Source organism: Rhincodon typus, chromosome 16, assembly GCF_021869965.1.
Source record: "Rhincodon typus isolate 14 chromosome 16, sRhiTyp1.1, whole genome shotgun sequence".
NCBI classification, from domain to species: domain Eukaryota; kingdom Metazoa; phylum Chordata; class Chondrichthyes; order Orectolobiformes; family Rhincodontidae; genus Rhincodon; species Rhincodon typus.
In genome coordinates this window covers 24,307,652-24,330,847 of record NC_063347.1, presented here as the reverse complement: position 1 = coordinate 24,330,847, position 23,196 = coordinate 24,307,652, and the positions used below count along the sequence as shown (strand labels likewise).

Here is a 23,196-nt window from a genome sequence, read left to right as displayed (position 1 = left end):
TGTAATATTAGTCTTTATCCAGGAAGAGAATTTTGAGTCAATTATAGAAATGTAGTATCTGAAAATTTTAGTTTTGCATAACATTGGTGTTGAGGTTGTTCTCTGCAAATTTGTTGCTATATGCTTCTCAGTTTGCTTTGTCACATTATTTTTGAGTTCCTTTCCCTTTAACATTTCCCATTGCATAAGCTTACACTTTCCTGCTCCTGTTTGTGAATGTGAGTGAAGGACGTAGGGAGAAGGAAGTTGGTGTATTGGTTCCAGTCAATTTAACTTTAGTGGTAGGAAAGCCTCTTGAAACAATTATTCAGGACAGAATTGATAGTTGGATGGAAAAATGTAGGTTAATTGGGAAGAGTTAGCCCCAATTTTGTTTTAAGGTAAAACATCATGTTTAATGATGTTTTGATGAGGTTAATGTTATTGATATGGTGTGCATGGATTTCCAATAGACATTTGATACCATCCCATCTAACACAAGAAACCTTTATAAGCTCATGAAATAAATGTTTATAAAGTTGGCTGAGGATAGGAGACAATAAGCAATTATTCAAATTTTCAAAATCTCGAGGTGTCTGGAGAAAGTAGGTGGGGAGAAGCAGTTGCTGCTCATTAAAAGAATCAAGAATGAGAGGATACAGATAGGAAGTAATGTTCAAAAGAAGCAAATGTGAGAAAATACTTTTCACACAGCATGTGATTATGGTGGATGCAGGTTCAATTAAGGCATTTCAAGAAGCCATTAATGATTATTTAATATTCAGGGTTTCTGATCAAGGTTCACTAGAAACAATTTTGATCTATTATTTTACCTTATTTGCTGGAATTAAGCCAATTTAGATTGGTGACTTTCATGGACTATCAATAAGTGAAAATTAATTAAAAACATAAAAGGTGCTCAACTAGCATAGGAAAGAACGTGGAACACATTCAGAAGAAACAAAAACAAAGTCTAAGAATCATCTAGCAACCAGAATTTGAAATTGAGTACCAGTAGCTTTTTAAAACCTTATCAATTTTATAAGGTGGAGGGCATGGTTATAACTGAAGTTTCTAACATTGTGCCATCTATAGGCGTAAGAAACCATTGCAGGAACATGTTTGACTTTCACCATGAGATATTCTGCAAGTGTAGGTTGATCTAGATTTTTTTTTTCATAGCAATGCGAGTTTTCACGCTGATCTTCTTTATGTTTCCGCACATTATTTTGCTTGTTGGGTTTATTTCACACTGGTCAGCTGCTAACTGAAAAAGTTCAGTGATTTGACTAATGTTTGTTGTCTGGAAAATTTCAGATACTTGAGTCTAATGCCTACAATATCTTGCTCATTCGGTTGTATTTGGGCTATTAATTCATCAAACTTGTTCAAATGCTGTGTGCTTTTTAATAACTAGCCTTTTAATTTTGTGTTTTGCCATTTCTACTCATTCTGACTTTATTTCCTGGTGCATTGTGTTCATATGATCTGGTTCTTTCTTGTTGACTTTTTGGTTAAATTTACCTGTGTCACGACTGTGCTATTGCCTTGTCCTTTCCCTTCAACTGCTTTTCTTTCTTCATTTGTGGGACATGGCCGTCACTGGCTGCCCAACATATATTGCCCATCCAACTTGCCCATCTCCCCTTACACCGCTGTCCCCATTATTGAGTCTAGAGCTCTAATTTTATGATGTCAGTATACTAGTTCTAGGTGGTTCAGGTGAAAGCTGTCCTGATGGTGCTGATCCTTCTCCAGTGCTGTTGTCAATGCCCCATGAATTGAAACCCATTTTTCCGATGCAATCTTTGAGCTATGTATTCAACACTCTGATATTATATACTCTGTGTCAATTTGTTTGTAGATCAGATTGTAAATCTGGCAATTATTACCTTTTTTTTGTTCTGCTTTTTAATTTAGTCCATAGCTGTTCCTACTACTCAGCAGAATATCTTTTGGTCCCACCTCTTTCATTCAGTTATGAAAGCTGGATCCTGCTCCTCCCATTGTCTGTTCCTTTGCGACTCTGACAAGGCGTCCTTATCCTGGGTACTGGGCGGGTAACACAGCCTTCAGGACTTGAGTTCTTGTCTGCAGAGAACAGTGTCTATCCCCCTGCCTATACGTTCTCTTACTACTACTACTGTATTCCTTTCTGCATTCCCTGCTTGAATGGCCTCTTGAACTACAGTGCAAGGATCAGTTTGTTCATCCTTTGTGTAGTTCCTTCTGTCTCTCCTCGCTCTCTCGCTTGCTCTGTCTCCCCCTTTCTCTGTCTCAAGCTGTAAGAACCTGAAAACTATAGAACAATTGCAAGGCTGAGACTCCTCCATTGATACCTTTTTTAGATCCACATAATTGCCTTTCCTACAGTCACACCTCCCTGTCCATGACCATAAACCTAATCTGAAATACTGCACTTGAGGAATGTGATGGTCTCCTGAAACAAAATGTCACAGTAATTTTACGCTTCTTGACTCATTGCAGTGTCCAGCTCATCAACTCCAAGCAGATATTCCTCATGCAGTAGATATTTTTGATATGGTTAGTGTAGATCACAAACTATGCTAGCAGACCGCTGGTGCTACAGCCAGAGAATGCATTCATAGGGTATTCAGGACAGTTTCTTTTGAGCAATATGTTCCAGAACCAACCAGGGAACAGACCAATTTGGACTGGTAATGTGCAATGAGGTAGGATTAACAAATTACCTCAGAGCAAAGAGTCCTCTAGGTAAGAGTGATTGCAGCATGATCGCATTTCACATTAAGTTACAAAAAATGGTGGTTAGAAATTTGGTTTGGAACTTTTAAACTTAAATATAGGCAGTAACAGTGTTGTAAGCCAAAATTGGTTGAAGTGGAGTGGGTTAAAACGCAGGTTTGTAGAAAAGCAATGACAGATATTTAAAGAGGTATTTCATTTTTCCCTTGCTTGGTTTTGCTTTCAAGAAGGAGGTAGATATAGCTCTTATGATCAAGAGATCAAGAGATATGGGGGAGGGTGGGATCCTAATCCCTAGTATTGAGCTTGATGATTCCTCATGATCGTTAATGAATAAATGAGCTGGATCAAGGCATTGAACAGACTCCTCTTATCTTTTGTTTTTCTATGTATGTTTCTATATACTTCAGAAAACACTACAGAAAAATAGGGTAGGAGATTGTAAAAACATTAAACACCAGTGAAGGATGTATGGAAAATGGAGAATTTGGCAAATCTGAGAAAACTAGCGAGTGAGACTGGATAAATTACTGAATAATAATGATTTAACAATGTGGGGGCGGGAAGTATGGAAGGCTTTGAACCATTATTTTCTAACTGTCCTCACAGGAGTAGACTCCAAAAAGCATCCTAAAAATTGCAGAGAAGCAGGGGCAAAAGGACAAGAGGAATTTTGAACAGTCAAAATGTAGACAACTCTGGCTGAATCATTATTATTCAGTTTTAGCAAATTTTTAGCAAAAGGCTACTAGTTTTAAATGTTTAATGCAACCATAACTATTGTTGGGACGCCGCCACCACATTTTTCATACTTTTTCTCTTCATTCTGTTCAGTTACCACATAGAGTCCACACAAAATTGTCATATTTTGCCTGGTCGCATTTCCATTTCCCACACAGTCATCCTCGTGAGCTGTTTAAGAAGTTTGGCAATTTTGTGCTGCTGGCCCATTTTCTCTAACAGCTCATTTAATACTTAGAAGTCTTAAGGAATGGCTAAAACAAATAATGCATGAAGGCACGTGTCTTGACACTATATTTTACCCTGTGCTTTGCTCCTTTCCTCTATGGAACAGGCAGTCTAATTGGCCCAACAATACAGCGTTTGCAGTCATAGAGTTACACAGCATGGAAACAGACCCTTCGGTCCAACTCGTCCTTGCCGACTGGATATCCTGAAGTGATCTAGTCCCATTGCCAGCTTTTGACCCATATCCCTCTAAACCCTACCTATTCATGTACCCATCCAGATGCCTTTTTAAGTGGTGTAATTGTGCCTGCTTCCACCGCTTCTGCTGGCAGCTTGTTCCATACACACACCACCCTTTGTGTGGAAAAGTTGCCCTTTAGGTCCCTTTTAAATCTTTCCCCTCTCACCTTAAACCTATGCCCTCTAGTTTTGGACCCCCTTGCTCTGGGAAAGAGATCTTTGCTATTCACCCTGTCCATGCCCCTCATGATTTTTTAAATCTCTATAAGGTCACCCCTCAGTCTCTGATGCTCCAGGGAAAAAGCCCCAGCCTATTCAGCCTTTCCCTACAACTCAAACCTTTCAATCCTGGCAACATCCTTGTAAATCTTTTCTGAATCCTCTTAAGTTGAACAACATCCTTCCTATAGCAGGGAGACCAAAGTGGCGTTACTGATGTCTTCTGCAGTCGCAACATGATATCCCTGCTCCAATACTCAGTGCACTGACCAATGAAGGTGAGCGTCCCAAACACCACCTTCACTTCCCTGTCTACCTGCAATTCTATAGTACAATCCCAATAAGGTGATCATCCCTTTCTTATTTCTTAGTTTCATCCATATAACTTCAATGGAAGTTTTCCCAGGACTATCCTCCCTCAGTACGACTGAAATGTTATACTTACCTAAAAACACCATCCCCCTCCTACCTTGCCCTGCCCCTTTCTATTCTTCCCATCGCATCTATGCCCTGGAACATTAAGCTGCTAGTCCTATACCTCCCTGAGCCATGTTTCTGTAATAGTTATGATATTCCACATTCCCAACCATGCTCTAAGTTCATCTGTCAGGCTCCTTGCATTGAAATAAATGCAATTTATGTTAAGGTTGGCTGCTAAATGATCATACATTTATTCTTTAGAGTTAATCATATTTTCTTTCAAGGGGACATAATTCCCTGATTCTATGAGCATGTAATGGAAAACATGATAGGTAAGGTGTGGTATAGGAAATCTAGGAGCAAACATAGCAAGTGTGTGCCAATACAATAAATTAGATATCTATGTATATTTCAACAGATACTGCCATGGCTACAAGAATTTCCCTACATCCTGAACTGCCTTACTCTTCATTAGAACATAGGAGGTATATTGTAACTTCAGACAAAGGTAAATTAATATTTAATATTTTAATAAACTTGCTTAGCTACTTTACTGAACTAACAACCCAGAGGCGGTGAGTTCAAAATTCATATTTGCCAGTTGTGAAATTGAATTCAATTTAGCTTCATTTTAATACTGCAGTGTAAATTAGAACAAATGGGATGCGGATGCAGGTACAGTTACAACATTTAAAAGACATTTGGATAAGTACAGGAATAGGAAAGGTTTGGAGAGATATAGGCCAAATACAGGCAGGTGGGACTGGTCTAGTTTGGGAACATGGTTGGCATGGACTAGTTGTATCGAAGAGTCTGTTTCCATGCTGTATGATTCTGTGACGCTATGAATAAATTAGTAATGCACAGTACTGATTTTGTTAGAAAGACAATGGTTCATATTGTCAATTTGTGAGGGAGCCTGGCAATCCCCTCCTGGTGCAGGGGAGCAAATTCTACTCCAGGCCCCTCACTTTTCTGAACAGGGGCATAGATTTAAAGTAAATGGTTGAAGGGTGAGAGGGGAGATAGCAAAATGTTTTTTTTCCACCCACATGGTAGGGACCAGGAATTCAGTAACTGAAAGGATGATCTAGGCAGAAGCTCGCCATATTCATAGAGCATTTTATTTGTCAACCAAAAAAAGACCGATCAGCTGGATTTACAAACTTAGTGCAGGAAGGTGAGCTAATACTGTGAGGTTCTTTGTCAATTAGCACATGCGTGAAACACTGATTTTTTTTTCCCTGTGAAGTAGTTTATTATTCCATTGCATATTACAGAATGGATCAAAGAATAATTAATTTTATTTAACATGCTACATTGATACACACAAACGCAAAGCTTCCAAACCTGATGTATGAAGCAGCTGCACAATTGGTCTATTAAACAGCAAAGATATTGCCTAATAGAATGACACCTTTCCCAAACTGCAGCATGACATAACATGCTGCCTACATAGACTATCATAATTGGCTCTGCTAGTTGTTACTATGGAAACCCCTTAGCCTCTCCTAAAGGACTGATGTAGTCTATCAGAATATCATCAGATTGCAGTGTAACTTCCCTGTAATCTGTTGATTTGTTTTTTGCAAGCTGTAACTGTTCAGTGGTGGCAGTCTTGAGTGTTTCAAGCAAATCATCATGCAGGGATCTTCTAGAAGGCATTCAGCAGTAGAGTATTTGAGCAGCTTCATCCAGAGTCAGAGGCACTCTGCTTCTGATAGCCTGGTCAGAGTTTTGCAGAGACGTCGGAGCTCAGCCATAGAGATGCTTTCATCTACATCTCACCAGGTTATGGTTGCTGTATCATCAGTCAGTATTGAAGAGGCTAAAACTAGCCTATTACCAGGAAGAAGTACTTCATTTTGATGTTATTATTTAGGATTTCAACACAACAGATATATGCATACGTTTCAAACTGCAACAGTTTTAGTTTTTTGGTGTTTTATATTTCAACTGTTTATTTTTGACTGTTTCGTGCATGTTTTTACAGAAGTGTGTCTTGGATGTTGATAAAACTGCAATTTATTTTTAAACCAAATTTCAAATGGTGGTTGTGAATATACTAAATGTACATAAATTGTACATTTAGTATATAACCGTGCTAAATGTTGTGGAGTTAATATTATGAGAGAGCTTGAACCTTCCCAACTTGGGCTGATATAGGGAATTTTACTGAATGGAAAGTTTTGGGAAACCTGATTTTGAATTTCTGATGTGCATTCCTGCGCTGCATTAGTCTTGTAATTTGTAAAGTTATTACAGAGATAAAATGGCATTTTTGAAAGTTGATTGTTTACTTAAAGTAAAATAAATCATTTGATTCAAATCTTCTAACACTATGCCTTTGTATTCTGATATTTTGTCTAACAATTAATATGTGTTTACTACAAGAAAATAAATGTTTGAGTCAACTATTTTCACAGCTTGATTGATCAAACTCATTAAATAAATTCATTTTAATTACATTTATTACCTTGCCACTTTGAAATGTGCTTGATTACCTGTTTCTTCATTTCAGGCAGTATGCGACGTCCAACAGCCAAATATACCAAAGTTGGAGAACGCCTGCGGCATGTTATCCCAGGCCATATGCAATGCTCAATGGCATGTGGTGGTCGTGCATGCAAGTATGAAAATCCATCCCGATGGAGTGAAGACGAGCAAGCTGTTAAAGGGTTATACTCTTCATGGTATTACTTGTTGACTTTTTATTTTCAAAGAACAGTTACTAACTGATACTTGACTAATTACTTTACTCCAATATATGCACTACGCTGACATAAAGAATGGAAACATTTTATGAAGTTATCAAGTAAAGGATATCGACAAATTGTGGTAGAATTATTATTAATTTGGAACGGCATTCATAGCAAAAGTAATTTGTTATTTTAAAAAATAATAATTATACAACTTGTATAATTAGGTGGCTAACAATTTTCAGATTACTATATTTGTGGCATTGATATTTTAGAAAAGGTAAATTAACATTAAAATGTATTAAATGTACATTATGTGGAATTTTAAATCTGGCTAAAGCAATCTTTCTAAGCCGATTTTAAAAAAAAAAGTACCATTGCCTTTGCTTCACTGACAGACGTCAATAATGAAACCTAAGAATGTATTTTTATAGGGGGAAGGTGATGGCCAGTGGACTGTTAATCCCGAGACCCAGATAATGTTCTGGGGACCCGGGTTCGAATCCTGCTGTGGCAGATGGCAGAATTTGAATGCAATAAAATATCTGGAATTAAGAGTCTAATGATGACTGTGAATTCGTTGTCGATTGTTGGAAAAACCCATCTGGTTCACTAATGTCCTTTAAGGAAGGAAACTGCCATCCTTACCTGGTCTGGCCTACATGTGACTCCAGACCCACAGCAATGTGGTTGACTCTGAACTGCCCTCTGGGGCAATTAGGGATGGGCAATAAATGCTGCCTAGCCAGCGGCACCCTCATGCTGTGAATGAAAAAAAATGTTTACATGCATCTTAGGAGAAATTGCTGAGTTTGTACTTATTTGTACTTGGAAAAAGCAAACCAAAGAAATTTAGTTCTCATCCAACTGGATCTAAATGAACTTTTTTTTTTCAAATACAGCCATCACGGAATGAATATCAAGAGTCCAAATTTATTTTTCTTGTATGTTCCACCTAAATTGACCAATAATCTTTCGTTACAAGAGTCCTATTCCATGATCTTTATTGTGACTGAATAACGATGTGTGTTTTTCATGTTTCTGAGCTATAATTTTAATAATTTATTTCAATTAATCTGGTAACTTGGTGCTTAAGTTGTCTGAACCTTCCAGCTCAGTGTTTTTTGCCCACCAAATTGTTGGAAGTGCCCAGTGATAACAACCATGTGAGCGGAACATGGTATTGGCAATTTGGTGAATGACAGGACTAACAAGGTATGTCTTTAACCAGTGGGTTTTGACAATTGAGAAATAAGATGAGGAAAGATTGAGAAGATAAATATTAAAATTGGTAAATTCAGTGACAAATCCGGTAGAGGCGAAGAAAGATCGGATTAACTCATCAAGAGGGAAAAATGAAACAAAAAAAAAGTTTAAAAAAAAAAACAATTTTTAAACTTTGGAACATTTATTCCCCAAAAATTCACTACCTGAAAAAGAGGCTCACACTGTGATTTACTTATTTTCTGGTGAGTGAATTGATTGGCTTTCTGTAACAGTTCTTGCATTGTTAGAAAGATATTTATTCTCTTGACCACTAGACGTAACTTTTCTGAGCAGAATTTCATGGATAATTAGGAATCTTGGAACAGGAGCAGTTCATTCACCCATTCAAGCCTGTTCAACTGTTTTGTGAAATCATGGATTATCCAAACTCGGAAGCAGATTGAAAGTTGAGCTAGCATCTACATTTTTTTTGTGAGACTGAGTTCCATGCTTCTACCATCGTTTGCATGAAAAAAAGTTTCTCCACTTCTGTACAAACAATAAATTTTAAAGTTATGTCTCCTTTTCTGAGACCTCCCCACCTGCAAACAAAATAAATTTCTGTCTTGTCAATTTATTTTAAAATCTTAAAAGTCTCAATCAAATTATTATTCAATCTTCTATATTCCAGGGAATGCTGGCATAGTTTATGCAATCCTGGCAGCAGAGCAGCATAAGTCACCCTGCAGCTTCCCAATTCACAGGTTATTCCTTCCTTACCAAAACTTGCTGACTGATTTGCATATTTTCAGCAAATTCTGGTCAATAATCTGTGTCAAACCATTTTGTGATATTTCTTTTTTAAGCATACCATTTAAACTGAAGGATGTTATAATAACAGTGCAAAGGTATTGAATTAATCTGAAAGTATTTGAAAGAACCTTTAGTAGGGAGGGGGGACTAATGAATTAAAATTTACAACAGCCATGGTTACATTTATAGAAGCACCACTCACGTAGAATGACTCAAAGCACTTTGCATTAAAGAGGACAAATTTGAATAATGATGAGGTATAATAGAGATATGGTGAGATGGGAGTTGAAGGCACTGTCAAAGAAAAGGCTTGTGGGTACTTTATCAAGGGAAGTGGGGAACGGTAATGTTAATAAAGAAAAGCTGTTGTAAATAAAGCAAAATCTTTAAAAGAACGGTGATGATTGGAGAGAATGGAAAGATTGTGGGTGAGAATTGACAATGTCAGTCTTGAAAGACATAGGAATGCTACTTGAGAAAGGACACATTTTTGATGTTGGAAAGCATGAAGCTAAGGAGATGAAGCTAAATGGGAGTAGTTGTCATGGACAAGATGAACTTGATGAGGGATGCTAATGGGAGAATTGTAGAGAACAGAAGGTTGATTGCTCAGTTGGTTGTGGAATAGGATCCAAAAACTGAAAGTTAAAGGACAGGCTGAAATTGCTAGCTACTGTGCAGTGCTGTTAATTATAAATTTGTGTATTTTACATCAGATGAAGTTGGGAAGTGTAAGTATTTTAAAAATGCTTTCCACTGATTTTGTCACCTTTTTTCCTATTTTGAAAGACCATATGGATATCTATAAGATCATAAAATGTAGAATTAGCCCGTTGGGCCCATCGAGTGTGTTTCACCATTCAGTGAGAACGTAGATGATATGATCACCTTCAATTCCACTTCCCTGCCTTTTCCACCATACCTCTGATTCCCTTATTAAAAACCTGTCTCAGCCTTGAATCTTTATGATCGAGTCTTAACAGCTTTTTGCAGAATAGCATTACACATGGTTACTATCCTTTAGAGCTCCACCTCATCTCTGATTTAAACAGGTAACTACTATCCTGATATTATGCCCTCTGGTCCTCCATTCTCCCACAGGCGGAAACTACCTTTCTGCACCTACCCTGTCAAGCCCCTTGGGAATCTTATATGTTTCAATAAGGTCTTCTATTCTTCTTAACAGTGAGTACAAACCCAACCTACTCGACCTCTTTCCATAACAAAATCCCTCCATACCCAGGATCAACCTAGTGAACTTTCTCTGGATAGCTTCCAATGCTGGTATTCTAGATGTGGTTTGCCAAGTGCCTTGTATAGTTTCAGTAAGACACCTCTAATTTATTATCCATTCCCTTTGAAATAGAGGCCAACATTGAATTAGCCTTCCCCATTATTCACTAAACTTAGGTGGTAGCTTCTTGGGATTTATGGATGAGGACCCGCATATCCATGCTGCAACTTGCTGCAGTCAACTTTATTTAATTAATAACTAGCTCCTCTATTCTTCATGCAAAAGTGGTAATCTCACATTTTTCCCACATTATATTCCATCTGACAAGTTTTTGCTAATCACTTAACCTGTCTTTATTCCTCTACAAACTTAGTGTCTTCCTCACGAGTTGCCTTCCCAACTATTTTTATATAATTTGCAAACTTGGCAACAATACCTTCACTATCCCTAACCAAGTAACTAACATATATTATAAATAGTTGCGGCCCCAGCACTTAACCCTGTGACACTCCATCCATTACAGGTTGCACTCTGAAAATATCCCTTTTATCCCAACTCTGCCTTTTATTAGTGAGCCAGTCCTCTCTCTGTGCTCATCAGCAGCCTTCAACACTACGGGTTCTTATCCTGTTAAATAGCCTTTCTGCAATATCTTAAATGCCTTTTGAAAATCCAAATATACAATTTAAGAAAGGTGGTAAGGAAAAGCCAGGGAACTATAGACCGGTGAGCCTGACATCCGTGGTGGGCAAGTTGTTGGAGCGGATTCTGAGGGACAGGATTTAAATGTGTTTGGCAAGGCAAGGACTGATTAGTGATAGTCAACATGGCTTTGTGCATGGGAAATTGTGTCTCACTGACTTGAGTTATTTGAAGACGTGATGAAGAGGATTGATGAAGGCAGCGTGTTGGAAATGGTCTCTATGGACTTCAGTATAGTGTTTGACAAGGTTTTTCATGGTAGACTGCTTAACAAGGTTAGATCACATAGAATATGGGGAGAACTAGCAAGTTAGATGCATAACTAGCTGGAAGGTCGGAGACAGAGGGTGGTGGTGAAGGGTTGCTTTTCAGACTGGAGGCCTGACCACTGGTGTGCTGAGTCCACTGCTGTATGTCATTTACATAAATATTTTGGATGTGAATATCGGAGGTATGGTTAGTAAATTTGCAGATAACATCAAAATTTGTCGTGTAGTAGACAGCGAAGAAGGTTACCTCCTGAGTACGGTGGGACCTTGATCTGATGGGTTGAGGACTGGCAGATGGAGTTTAATTTACATAAATGTGTGGTGCTGCATTTTGGTAGGGCAGGTCTTATACACGGAATAGTAAGGTCCTGGGGAGTGGTGCTGAACAAAGAGACCTTGGAATGCAGGTTCATAGTTCATTGAAAATGGAGTCGCAGGTAGACTGGGTAGTGAAGAAGGCATTTGGTACGCTTGCCTTGATTGGCCAGTGCATTGAGTATTGTAGTTGGGAGGTATGTAGGACGCTGGTTAGGCTAATTTTGAAATACTGCATTCAATTCTCGTCTCTCTGCTGTAGGAAAGATGCAGATATTATTCCATAACTTCATCTTCTAAATCAAAATACCCTTATGTTGTTGTGTCCATGCAGTCTCTCTCCTGTTTTCTTATGAGATGCTAAACCACTCAACTATTTCAACCTCTCACTGATTTGCTACCAACTATTTACACCAATGAAGGTTCAGAAAATAGCAACTTCTTTTGATAATAGAAGTATAACAAATTTGGATGTACTTGATCAAAAATCTGGAATTCTTTGCTTTTTCATGCAGTCATGCTATCAACTCTCAACAACCAATGCAATCCTCCTTAATAACTCGAGTTTACCTTTGGCCTTTTTCAGTGTTAAGTTTAGAACGGATATAATGTCACATAAAAGACTGGAGAGAATAATGTTACTAGGGAGTAATTACAAAAATGTAGTCATACTGAACATTTCAATTGATACCATAAACACAGCAGCAAAGTTTATAACTATCATTTGAAGAGATTTTCCAGTGAATATTTTTTGTTCTGTTATTAATACGGTTTCTTATCAGTAAATAAATAAATATCAATGATATTTATTGCTATTGAAATGTTTTATTTGTTTGTCTATTTTCTATTTTTAGTTTTTATAAAAATAACATTTATGGAGAAACCAGTTTCTCAGCTTCTTGATAGCAACACTACATATGGTTGTGGCTTGTACTATTAGTCCATTAGAGCACTGAAATTCATGACTATCATCTAATGAAAGACACTGACAGCTTAATATCAAATTATTCCTGCTTGCATACCCTTCTGACACCAAATTATAGTCTTACATAAAATGCGATGTTTCCTTTGTAATTAGCACCTCAATTTGTTTTACTCCTGATTTCAAATATGCTCATTGAGAGTGTTTGCATTGATCAGCACTGGAAGATAAACCAGAGTCAACCCAATTAAAATTTAAAATGAAGGCTAGAGAATCGCGATCTTAATTCACATCCCTGTTTGCCAGTTCCTTGAGGATATCTGGTTAATCTAGAACAATTGTTTGTATTCAGAGGATATCTGAACATGCAGAAAAGTGCCGCAAGTTTTGGATGAATTGAGAATGAGGTCACCTCAATATGTCCGTTTATTTACGTACCGCTTCTTATGGCCACAGTCTAAGTTGTAATGATTCTTAAAAAGTGTACATTAGCAAACATTTTCAGGATGTATTGAAGTAAGAGAAATTAATTTTATGTCTTTAGCTTTTTAAATATTATTCTTCATTTGTATCATCAATATTGGAATTTTACATAAAATGCACATCCTGCCTGTGAATATATCTAATTTTCAATGAATTACTTGATATTTTGTAAGTAAAGAACATGTAGAGTACTTCGCTTGCTAAAGTAATTCATGCATGTGCGCAGTTTATCCTAACAATAGTTTTGTTGTATTTGTAGGATAACTGACAACATATTGGCAATGGCTCGTCCTTCCACGGAAGTTATTGAAAAATACAGCATTATTGAACAATTTCAAAGGTATCCTTTAGCTAGAGCAGAAGTTTCTGTTGTGCAGTTCTTAGGAGCAACATTTTGCAAATATTCACATTTCTCTGTGTTTCTTCTGTGGGCAACATCACTTGCCAGGATATATTTCATAAGGTCTCTAGTCATTAACTTTGTTACTTAGGTGATTATTTTTAATGTATAAGCTCAAACAATGAGAATCCATTGGATATTTAACTATGATGAAATTGCAGCTAGTTTCAAAGCCAATCTATCTTAACAATGTTGTCCTTCTATGTCCAAAAAATTAGATGAGACTTTGTGGAACATTGCCATTATCAAGTTTCTAAATCTGTTTTTGTTTCCATTATGCAGTGCAGCCAACTTATTGATAATTATTTGGTACTTGAAATTGCTTAGACTGACAAAACTTCCACAAAAATGAACAATGTACTGCAAAAAGTATATGCATCAAGGAAAGTAATAGATTATTTCTTGCGTTTTGGCATAGCAATGAGATTCCCTTCAGCACAAAGTGTTGTGAATTTGTGCATCTTTATTGATGAATATTATTCATAGTAAGCATGTTAATGCCTGTTTTGTAATACTTTAATTCACTTCAAATCCTCATGTTAAATCTTAAAGCATTTAGAAATAATAAGAAATAATGGAAATCAAAAGTAATTAAACAATTTGCAAGGCATACACAGGCCTGTTAGCATTTGTGAAGAGAAAAGATTGGTGGGTGTTTTAGATAGAGCTTCTTCTCCAGAATGCTAAAAGTACTTTAAGTAATATTTGAAGTAATACCTAAAGTAGTAACTGGTATAGACATGGCTGGCTGTCTTTTGTGCTGTAAGTTATTTGTCTCTATATAAGTGAGCCTTCTATGGTGGAAATCAGTACGTCTTTTAAGGGTCTATGGTAAAAATGTTTTTTTTTACACAGGGACGTTTGTCAATGACAACTTGATTCAGAAGTTTTTCTAGATTTTCTTCAACTACGTTTGTATATCATTTTGAGCATGGGAGATTATTGAAGTGCCAGTTCAATATTCTATTGTATAATTTTATTCCAAAAAAAAAGCATGATGAATTATCTTTTTCTTCATTATCTTCATGAAGAAAATCTTTGAGTTTTTTTTAGTACAGGGGTTTAGTAGGAGCCTGGCAAGCCCTGATTCCCCTCTATCATTTTACTTCATTTTAAGAACTATATGAGTTTGCATTAAATGTACTAAGTTTCTAAAAACAGCTTTAATTTCACACCCAAATTCTTCTTATTGTGTATCTTTATTTCTCAAGCTGAGTCTGGAAATAAGTTGAGGATGCAATGTTCTAAAGCCATACTCGCAAATCAAGAGCTCAAGTGCCTGTGGTTTGTGTGAAATAAGGTTTCCATCAAAAAAGTTTACCCTGATTTCCCTGGTCACTATTTATCCCTCAACTAATATCTGAAAAGCAGATCTGGTTATGATCACATTGCAGTTGTTGACTAATTTGCTGTACATAAATTAGTTGCTGTGTTTCCTATCCTACCATTGTAATTACATTCAAAAATGGTTTCATTGACCATAAAAAGCTTTAACCATCTGGTGGTTGTGAAAGGCACTATATAAGTGGAAAGTTTTAACTGTTGATCCATGTTTCAAATAGAAACTGACTGCTTACTCCCGCTTCAGGCATGGCATAAAGACGGTAATTAATCTTCAGCGTCCTGGGGAGCATGCACGCTGTGGTAATCCACTGGAACCAGCAAGTGGTTTTACCTACCTACCAGAGGTATTCATGGAAGCTGGAAGTAAGTCCCTTATCCTGTTGTTTTTAATTAATGGAAAACCTATGGATTTGCACCAGGTTTTGACTAATGTGCAAAGCTTAATGATTTTTTTTTCTTAGCCTCAACATAAAGAATTTCTATATATAGGTTGTCTTTTAATTGTATCTTACAAAAACAATGACTTAGGGGTGTACTTTCTGGAACTCACTGTTTTAAAATTATCATTTTTTTCTCCTGGTCCTGTGGAGGTGCCTTTCCCATTTTTATTTGTTTGATGCTTGTGAAAAGCCAGTCGAGGGAAAGCCTAGATCACTGACTTGGGGAAACATTGAGGATGTTCAGGTTCATCAGGATGTTGAAGACTTGGGCTAAGTAGGAAGACTATCACTGTCATATGCCACCTGTTACTATTCAAGAAAGCTGGTAAGGCAAAGCCAGGGAACTGTACATCGATTGGAGGGAATCCTGGGGGACAGGATTTACATGTATTTGGAAAGGAAAGGACTGATTAGTGGTAGTCAATATGGCTTTATGCATGAGAAATCGTGTCTCACTAACTTAATTGAGTTTGATGAAGAAGTAACGAAGAGGATTGATGAGGGCAGAACGGTGGATATGATCTACATGGACTTCTGTAAGGCATTCAGCAGGGTTCCTCATGGTAAATTGGTCAGCAAGGTTAGATCATGTAGAATATACGGAGAACTAGCCATTTGGATATAGAACTGGCTCAAAGGTAAAAGACAGAGAACAGTGGTGGAGAGTTTCTTTTCAGACTGCAGACCTGTGACCAGCGGTGTGCACAAGGCTTGGTGCTGGGTCTGCTGCTTTTCATCATTTATGTTAATTAGTTGGATGTGAACATAAGAGGTATAGTTAGTAAGTTTGCAGATGACACCAAAATTGGAGGTGTAGTGACCAGCGAAGAAAGCTACCTCAGAGTACGATGGGATCTTGATCAGATGGGCCAACGGGCTGACGAGTAGCAGATGGAGTTTAATTTAGATAAATGTGAGATGCTGCATTTTGGAAAGGCAAATCAGGGTAGGACTTGAACACTTAATGGTAAGGTAGTGGGGAGTGACCATGGAGTGCAAGTTCATAATTCCTTGATGGTGGAGTAGCAGGTAGAGAGGATAGTGAAGGAGGTGTTTGGTGTGCTTGCTTTTATTGGGCAGTGTATTGTGTATAGGAGTTGGGAGGTCATGCTGTGGCTGTGCAGGACATTGGTTAGGCCACTTTTGGAATACTGTGTGCAATTCTGGTCATTCTGCCATAGGATGGAGGCTGTGAAACTTGAAGGGGTTCAGAAAAGATTTACAAGGATGTTGCCAGGTTTGGAGGGTTTGAGTTATAGGCAAAGGCTGAAATAGCCTGGGGCTATTTTCCTTGGAGCATTGGAGGTTGAGGGGTGACCTTATAGAAGTTTATCAAATCATAGGGGCATGGATAGGGTAAATAGACAGGGTCTTTTCCCTGGGGTGGGGGAGTCCAAAACTAGATGGCATAGGTTTAAGTTGAAGGTGGACCTAAAGGGGCAAATATTTATGCAAAGGGTCATGCGTGTATAGAATGAGCTGCCAGATGAAGTGGTGGAAGCTTGTACAATTACAACATTTAAAAGGCATCTGGATGGGAATCTGAATATGAAGGGCTTAAAGGGGTATGGGACTGGATTAATTTAGGATACCTGGCCGGCATGGACGAGTTGGACCAAAGGTTCTGTTTCTGTGCTGTATATCTCTATGTCTGTATGATTCTACAGTCAACACAGTTGGCAATTAGAACTACAGCATCATTACAAATGACCTTTTCAGTGCTAATCAGGATGTACCTCCTTCTGTTAGCCAATTTGTAATTTACTATTGATATTAGGGATGTGAAAATACCCTGTTGAGAGATGTTGCTACTTATATAAAATTCTGTGCGTAACAGCAGGAAAACTAACAACCGCTTTTTATTCAAAGTGACTTCCTTAGAGTAAAAATTATTATTATTTTCATTGTATGCAATAGCAGCTGGTAATTTATATGGCACTTTTAATGGAGTAAAACTTCACTTTGTTATTGGAAAGGTCATGGCTATGGCAATATTTGTAACGGTGCTGTAAAAGGTCACATATGACAGTGAAAACTTTCCTACTTAGCTCAAGTCTTCAATATCCTAATGAATTTGAACTTGAACTTCCTCAATGTTGTTGGGAATTTGCTCTAGGCCAAGGCCAAGCCCTGAGGCTGAGATGATTGACCTTCAATAATTGCCCAAAATTGGGCAAACTATGACTGTCAAAGAATGCAGAAAGTTATGGGGAGATGTTGGTGAGGTAGTGCAGAATGTCAATTGTTTATGCAACCTAATGTATTTTCAGATGTTGTATTAACAAATGATATTGTCAAGTGGCAGCTTGTAGGTGATAAATACATAGGGGCAAGAATAGATTATTAGGGACTCAAGATTACAGTGTGGGAGTGTGAGAGATGCCATTGCAGGTAATTCTTTGGATACTATTTGAAAGGTAAAATTGGAACAAAGGAGCAGTTCTGTCTAGCTGGGCATCAGATCGGCGTTAGTTAGCCGTGTTAAAGGCTGCTAACAGTTTGCGAAATCTGAGGAGGGATAGTATACTGCAGTGACATAGTAAAAAAGAATGCCATTTGTGACCGTGGTAAGGACTGTTTCAGTACTGTGGTGGGGCTAGAAACAGGATTGGAGTGATTCCAACATGGGATTGTGGGAAAGGTTTGGCAGACGATGACATGTTCAGAGATTTTGTGATGTTGGGGAAAAAAAAAATGACGGGTGGCAGAGTTGATGCTTTGTGAATTATGTTTTGGTAAGGAGTTGATGATTCAAGATTTGAAGAGGGTGTGTAATGTGGGTGAGGGAAGATAGTGTCCAAGGAAGAGGGATTATTAATATCAACTGAAGTAGGGCCTATTCATGCTGTTAACTACAGGTATAGGACCTGGGTTGAAAATAATTAATAGTAACTGTATAGGGAGGGCTTCAAATGAGTTTAGAAATAAACTTGCTGAGCAATTAATAACCAATTCACCAGGCTTCTGCCCTCCAACCCCATACCCATCATTACCCCACACTGTGACTCAGTTTCCTAGGCCCCCATCCTCCACAACCATTTCACTTCTAAACAGCCCTGATCCACTGCATATCCTTTCTGTAATTTAAAAAATGGAAGCAGAAATTGAACGTATTTGGGAACAGCTGTGTTTGCTTTTCTTTGATTTATTGATTCATTTACATTAATGCACTGAGATCTAATGCACTTTACCATCTATTTAATCACTAGAACTTAAAATCATGTCAAGAGTAAAGGTTAAACAATTTAATAAGAACAATTAAAACAGTTAGAAGCATTTTAAACTATTTTTAATTCTTCAAATTTTTAAAAGCCTCACCTTAACCAAAAAGCCTGCTGGAATTTTTGGGACATTCCTAGAGGTGCAAAAGTGAAAGGGTCCATGACCACTACTGTTTGTGGCTTCCATCAGCAGTGGTTGCCCCCTAAAGTTGGGAGGGGTTTGAGAAGTTGGTACAAAAGTAGAACTGAGCCCGAAGTTCCATCAGGCATTGATGTGATTGCAGTCTTTAACTGTGCGTTCCTCAGACAATGACCAACATCAATCCAGGAGAACAGCTCTGACTCCGTGAGGATGCCACGCCAAGCATGCTTTAAAATGTGCCACTACCGAATGAACTGAGAGCACAGGATTAGATGCATGCACAAACGAAAGCATCAACGTATAGCTAAGAAAGTAGTCATGTGACCTATAGCCTATCACACCTAGCAGAGAATAGTGGTGGATAATTGTACATTTTTGTCGAGCATGGATCTGAATTGCAGTTTCCTTCTCCCGAGGACAATGAGCTTTCAAAGCTTGGTGCGTAGACCTGAGTAACTCGTTGGTTGTTTTACTGATTTTTGTGCAACAACTTAAGGATGTCTGCTCTGCTAGTTATTGTGTGAAACCCCGGCATGTGACATCTGGCTTTCCTAATGATTATAGGATGTGATGTGAGAACAGTATGATGTGGTACAGCCTCGGTCATGAAAGATTCCACCAAAGCTCTCTTGATCTGGGATCTAAGAAAAACAGCTAAAGATGTGTGTCTGCCCAACTTTAACTACATGACTGCAGCTTACAAAAGTATTCATTGGTGCTAAGCATGTGTATCTGCCCATAATGAGTTTGCAGATGTACGTTGCAATATGTGGATCTGACAGTATAAGTCAAACACTTCAGCTCCTCTCTAATGTCTAACCAACTCCAATTTCCTCACACGTGCAGTAAACTTCAGTATCATGATTTTACTTTTAACGTGCTGTTAGTTGCTTCTGCAAAGAACAGACCTCGTGTTGAGATATTTTAATGACCATTCTTCATAGAAAGGAATTGAGTTGATTTAAGTATCAAGTAAAACCTACAGGAAATAGGAGAAAAACACATTCATAGTCTTCAAGTTTTTAAATAGAGGATTGCAGGGTATTTTGAGATTAAAAGTGCCGGAGGAGATTTAGATGTTACCTTGGGTTAAGTAGGATGAACTGATATAAGTATGCAATGTTCTTTTGTAGAATTTAATGAAAATGAAATTGAACAACAGTTCTAAACATGCATCTGACTGTAAAATAATGTAACTTGCCAATTAATACTAGGTTTTGTTTCGTTCAAAATTTGCTCTGCTGTCTCTGGAAAGGTTGGAGAGATGTAAGTGAAAGATAGAAATATCCAGTTGAGGTCACAAGAGATAACCTTCCACCCCTCGAGGCAATTTATCATTAAACAATGAAAGACAGCTTGCATTTAAACAAATGAAGATGTTCATTGATAATGGCAGATATCATGGCAGATCTGAATTTTAATGTAAACATGAAAACAAAACACTGCTGGTGCTGAAAAACTGAAATAAAAATAGAAAATACTGAAAATACTCAAAAATCAGGCTGCATCTGAGAGAGAGAAATAATTTGACCTTTTTCTAGTTAATGATCTAGACAGGAAAATAATTTATACCAACCAGTAAGGATGATAGAATCATTGTTTATTTCACTGTAGTCAATGTGCCCTTTTTTTAGCCAGTTTTGCCATTTAGTTAAATTACAACAGATATCTAACTCAACTCTGTATTTCTTTGCCTTTGTGCCATACTTGTGATAATATTGCCTAGCAGATCATCATCCTTAAATATTCAGTTTCTCTCTCTACAGATACGCTTGACTTGCTAAGTATTCCCAGCATTTTTGGTTGTTAAATTCAAATTTATAATGGTTATTTATTGTGATACTGATTTATACTGGTGACAAAAATATTAACAGGTCTTGCACAGAAATGCTGCAATTTTAAAATTTGCAAATTAAAATGAAATTAAGTTTGAATTGTTTAGAATAGTGACTAAAAAGAATGTGATTTGTATCTGGTTCAGTCTCAACTGGAGTATTGTGTCCAACTTGGAGCACCACACTTTAGGAAAGAATGAGGGCATTAGAGAGACACAACTCGTGGGAACGGTTCCAGGAATAAAAAGCTTCCATTACACCGATAGATTGGAGAAGTTGGGATAGGTTCTCTTAGAGAAGAGAAAGTTAAAAAGAGATTTGCCTGATATTAAAAGCCACAAGGTATCTGAACAGAGTAGATAGGGAACTAAAGGACACAGATTTTAAGGTAATTGGTAAAAGAAGCAATGGCAGCATGAGAGAGCTTTTTATGGTTAAAATCTGGAATGCACTGCCTGACAGTTTTATTTATCCTTTTCATGGAATGTGACCACTACTGGTTAGGCACCAATTGTTACATATCTGCCCTCTAAGATGGTGGTGAGCTGTCTCCTTGAACCACTACAGTCCATGTAAACATGGGTACATCTGAATTGCTATTAGGGAGTGAATTTGAGGATTCTGCCCTAGTGACAATGAAGAAATGGTGATATAGTCCCAATTTAGGATGATGTGTGACTTTCAGAGAATTTGTAGATGGTGGTGTTCCAGTGCATCTATACCTTTGTCTTTCTAGGTGGTAGAAGTTGCAGGTTTGAAAGATGCTGTGGGGGGAAAAAATTTGGAGAATTTCAACAATGCATCTTGTGCATGATACACATTGTGCTTTGGTGGTGAATAAAGTGCCAATTAAATGGACTGCTTTGTTCTGGATGGTGTTGAGCTTAGGTATTGTTGGAGTTACACTCATTGAGACAAATATTTGGCATTCCATCACACTCCTAACTTCTGGCTTGTAGATGATAGATCAGCTTTGGGTGCCACAAGGTGAGTTACTCAGTGAAGAATTTACAGCCTCTCACCTGCTCTTGTAACTATAGTATTTATGAGTAGATGTACAGGCATTCAGGAGAGAAGTGGCCTATTTTTTAAAAATAGGCATGTGTGGACTTGCACGGCGAAGATGCAATTGGCATTAGGTGCATTGCTTATTTGGAGTTAACACAAGCACGATAGGCTGAAAGATGCTGTAACAATTCAGTGACAAATATTATTTCAAGTAGACTTAGTGGTACTGGCAGGAAGAACAGTGCAAGTATGAAGAATGGTGTAGACTGCAGACTATGGGAAAAGATAGAGTGATGTATCTACCTCCCCGAGATGATGTGGAGGTGCCAGTGTTGAACTGCGGTGTACAAAATCAGAAGTCACAAGACACCAGGTTATAATCCAACAGGTTTATTTGAAATCACAAGCTTTCGGAGCATAGCCCCTTTGTCAGGTAAAGTGAGAGAGAAGCGCGCAGAACACAGAATTTATGGGCAGAGAGATCAAACGATCATACAAATGGTGTGAGTGGAGTGTCGAATAATAAGTCTCAACAGCTGAATAACAAGCGAAGGGCTAACCTATAATCCGATTAAATGAGGCAGAGAGATGATTACAAAAAAGTAAAAATAAGGTGGTGCTGGAATAACATGATAGGTGTAAGAGTTGCATGCCAAGGGTCCGATCAAAGTAATACGTAATCCAAAACTGTACAAACTAATTAAGGTAGAGAGATCATAACAATTTATCCTGGTGTTGGTGTCAAAACAGGACAGTGAGAAATATTTAACAGATGCAGAACAATGTGGTGGGGTCACATGTAGCGCACCATGAACCCAAGATCACGGTTGAAGCCGTCTTCATGGGTACAGATTATAATCGGATTATAAATCATCCCTTTGCTTGTTATTTCAGCCGTTGACGTTTTATTCATACCATTTAACACTTGCGATCACCTGCAGAGACTTATTATTTGACACTTCACTCACACTATTTGTATGATCCTTTGATCTCTCTGCCCGTAAATTCTGTGTTCTGTGTGCTACACCCACTTCACCTAATGAAGAGGCTATGCTCTGAAAGCTTGTAATTTCAAATAAACGAGTTGGACTATAACCTGGTGTTGTGTGACTTCTAACTTCCTGAAATGGTGATCAAATCAGTGGTGGAGATGCCTAGAACCATCCAATCGCTGATTTGGAACAGAACTGATTTCTATTTCAACTCCATTTCACTGCCCTTGTTCCCCTTGATACTTTTGCCCAACTAAAATCTCTCAACTGCAACTTTGAAAGCATTACTTGAGCTGGCATTTGCACCATTTTCCCTTTGTTTGCAAAGTGCTTCCCTGATTTCACACTTTCTCCATCTACCTATTGATTCTCTTTATGATCATAAACACTCCATTAGGTCATCCTTCAGTTTTCTAAATTCAAGGGAATATAAATTAATTCATCCTTTTAAACCCAGATATCATTATGGTGTATTTGTGCAGAACCTCTTCAATATATTGTACCTTTCCTAAGGTTCAATGCCCAAAACTAAATGTAGTTAGGAAGAGACAGCAGGAACTGCAGATGCTGGAGAATCTGAGATAACAAGGTGCAGAGCTGGATGAACCCAGCAGGCCAAG

At 37.8% G+C, this 23,196-nt stretch overlaps 1 protein-coding gene across 6 annotated transcripts in view; it reads left to right on the top strand.

Moving 5' to 3' along the window:
• The window catches only part of ptpdc1b (protein tyrosine phosphatase domain containing 1b), a 145,536-nt gene that overhangs the window by 60,824 nt on the left and 61,516 nt on the right, over positions 1-23,196 (top strand). For 5 of the 6 annotated variants that reach the window (XR_007263920.1, XR_007263921.1, XM_048606758.1 and 2 more), the window contains 4 exons: positions 4,970-5,059; positions 7,073-7,244; positions 13,454-13,534; positions 15,183-15,301. Coding sequence is in view for 4 of the 6 variants with exons in the window: in XM_048606758.1 (XP_048462715.1) it covers positions 4,978-5,059; positions 7,073-7,244; positions 13,454-13,534; positions 15,183-15,301 (454 nt within the window). In the remaining 2 variants the exon portion in view is untranslated. The remainder of the gene's footprint in view (positions 1-4,969; positions 5,060-7,072; positions 7,245-13,453; positions 13,535-15,182; positions 15,302-23,196) is intronic. The other variant, XM_048606759.1, reaches the window with a different exon arrangement.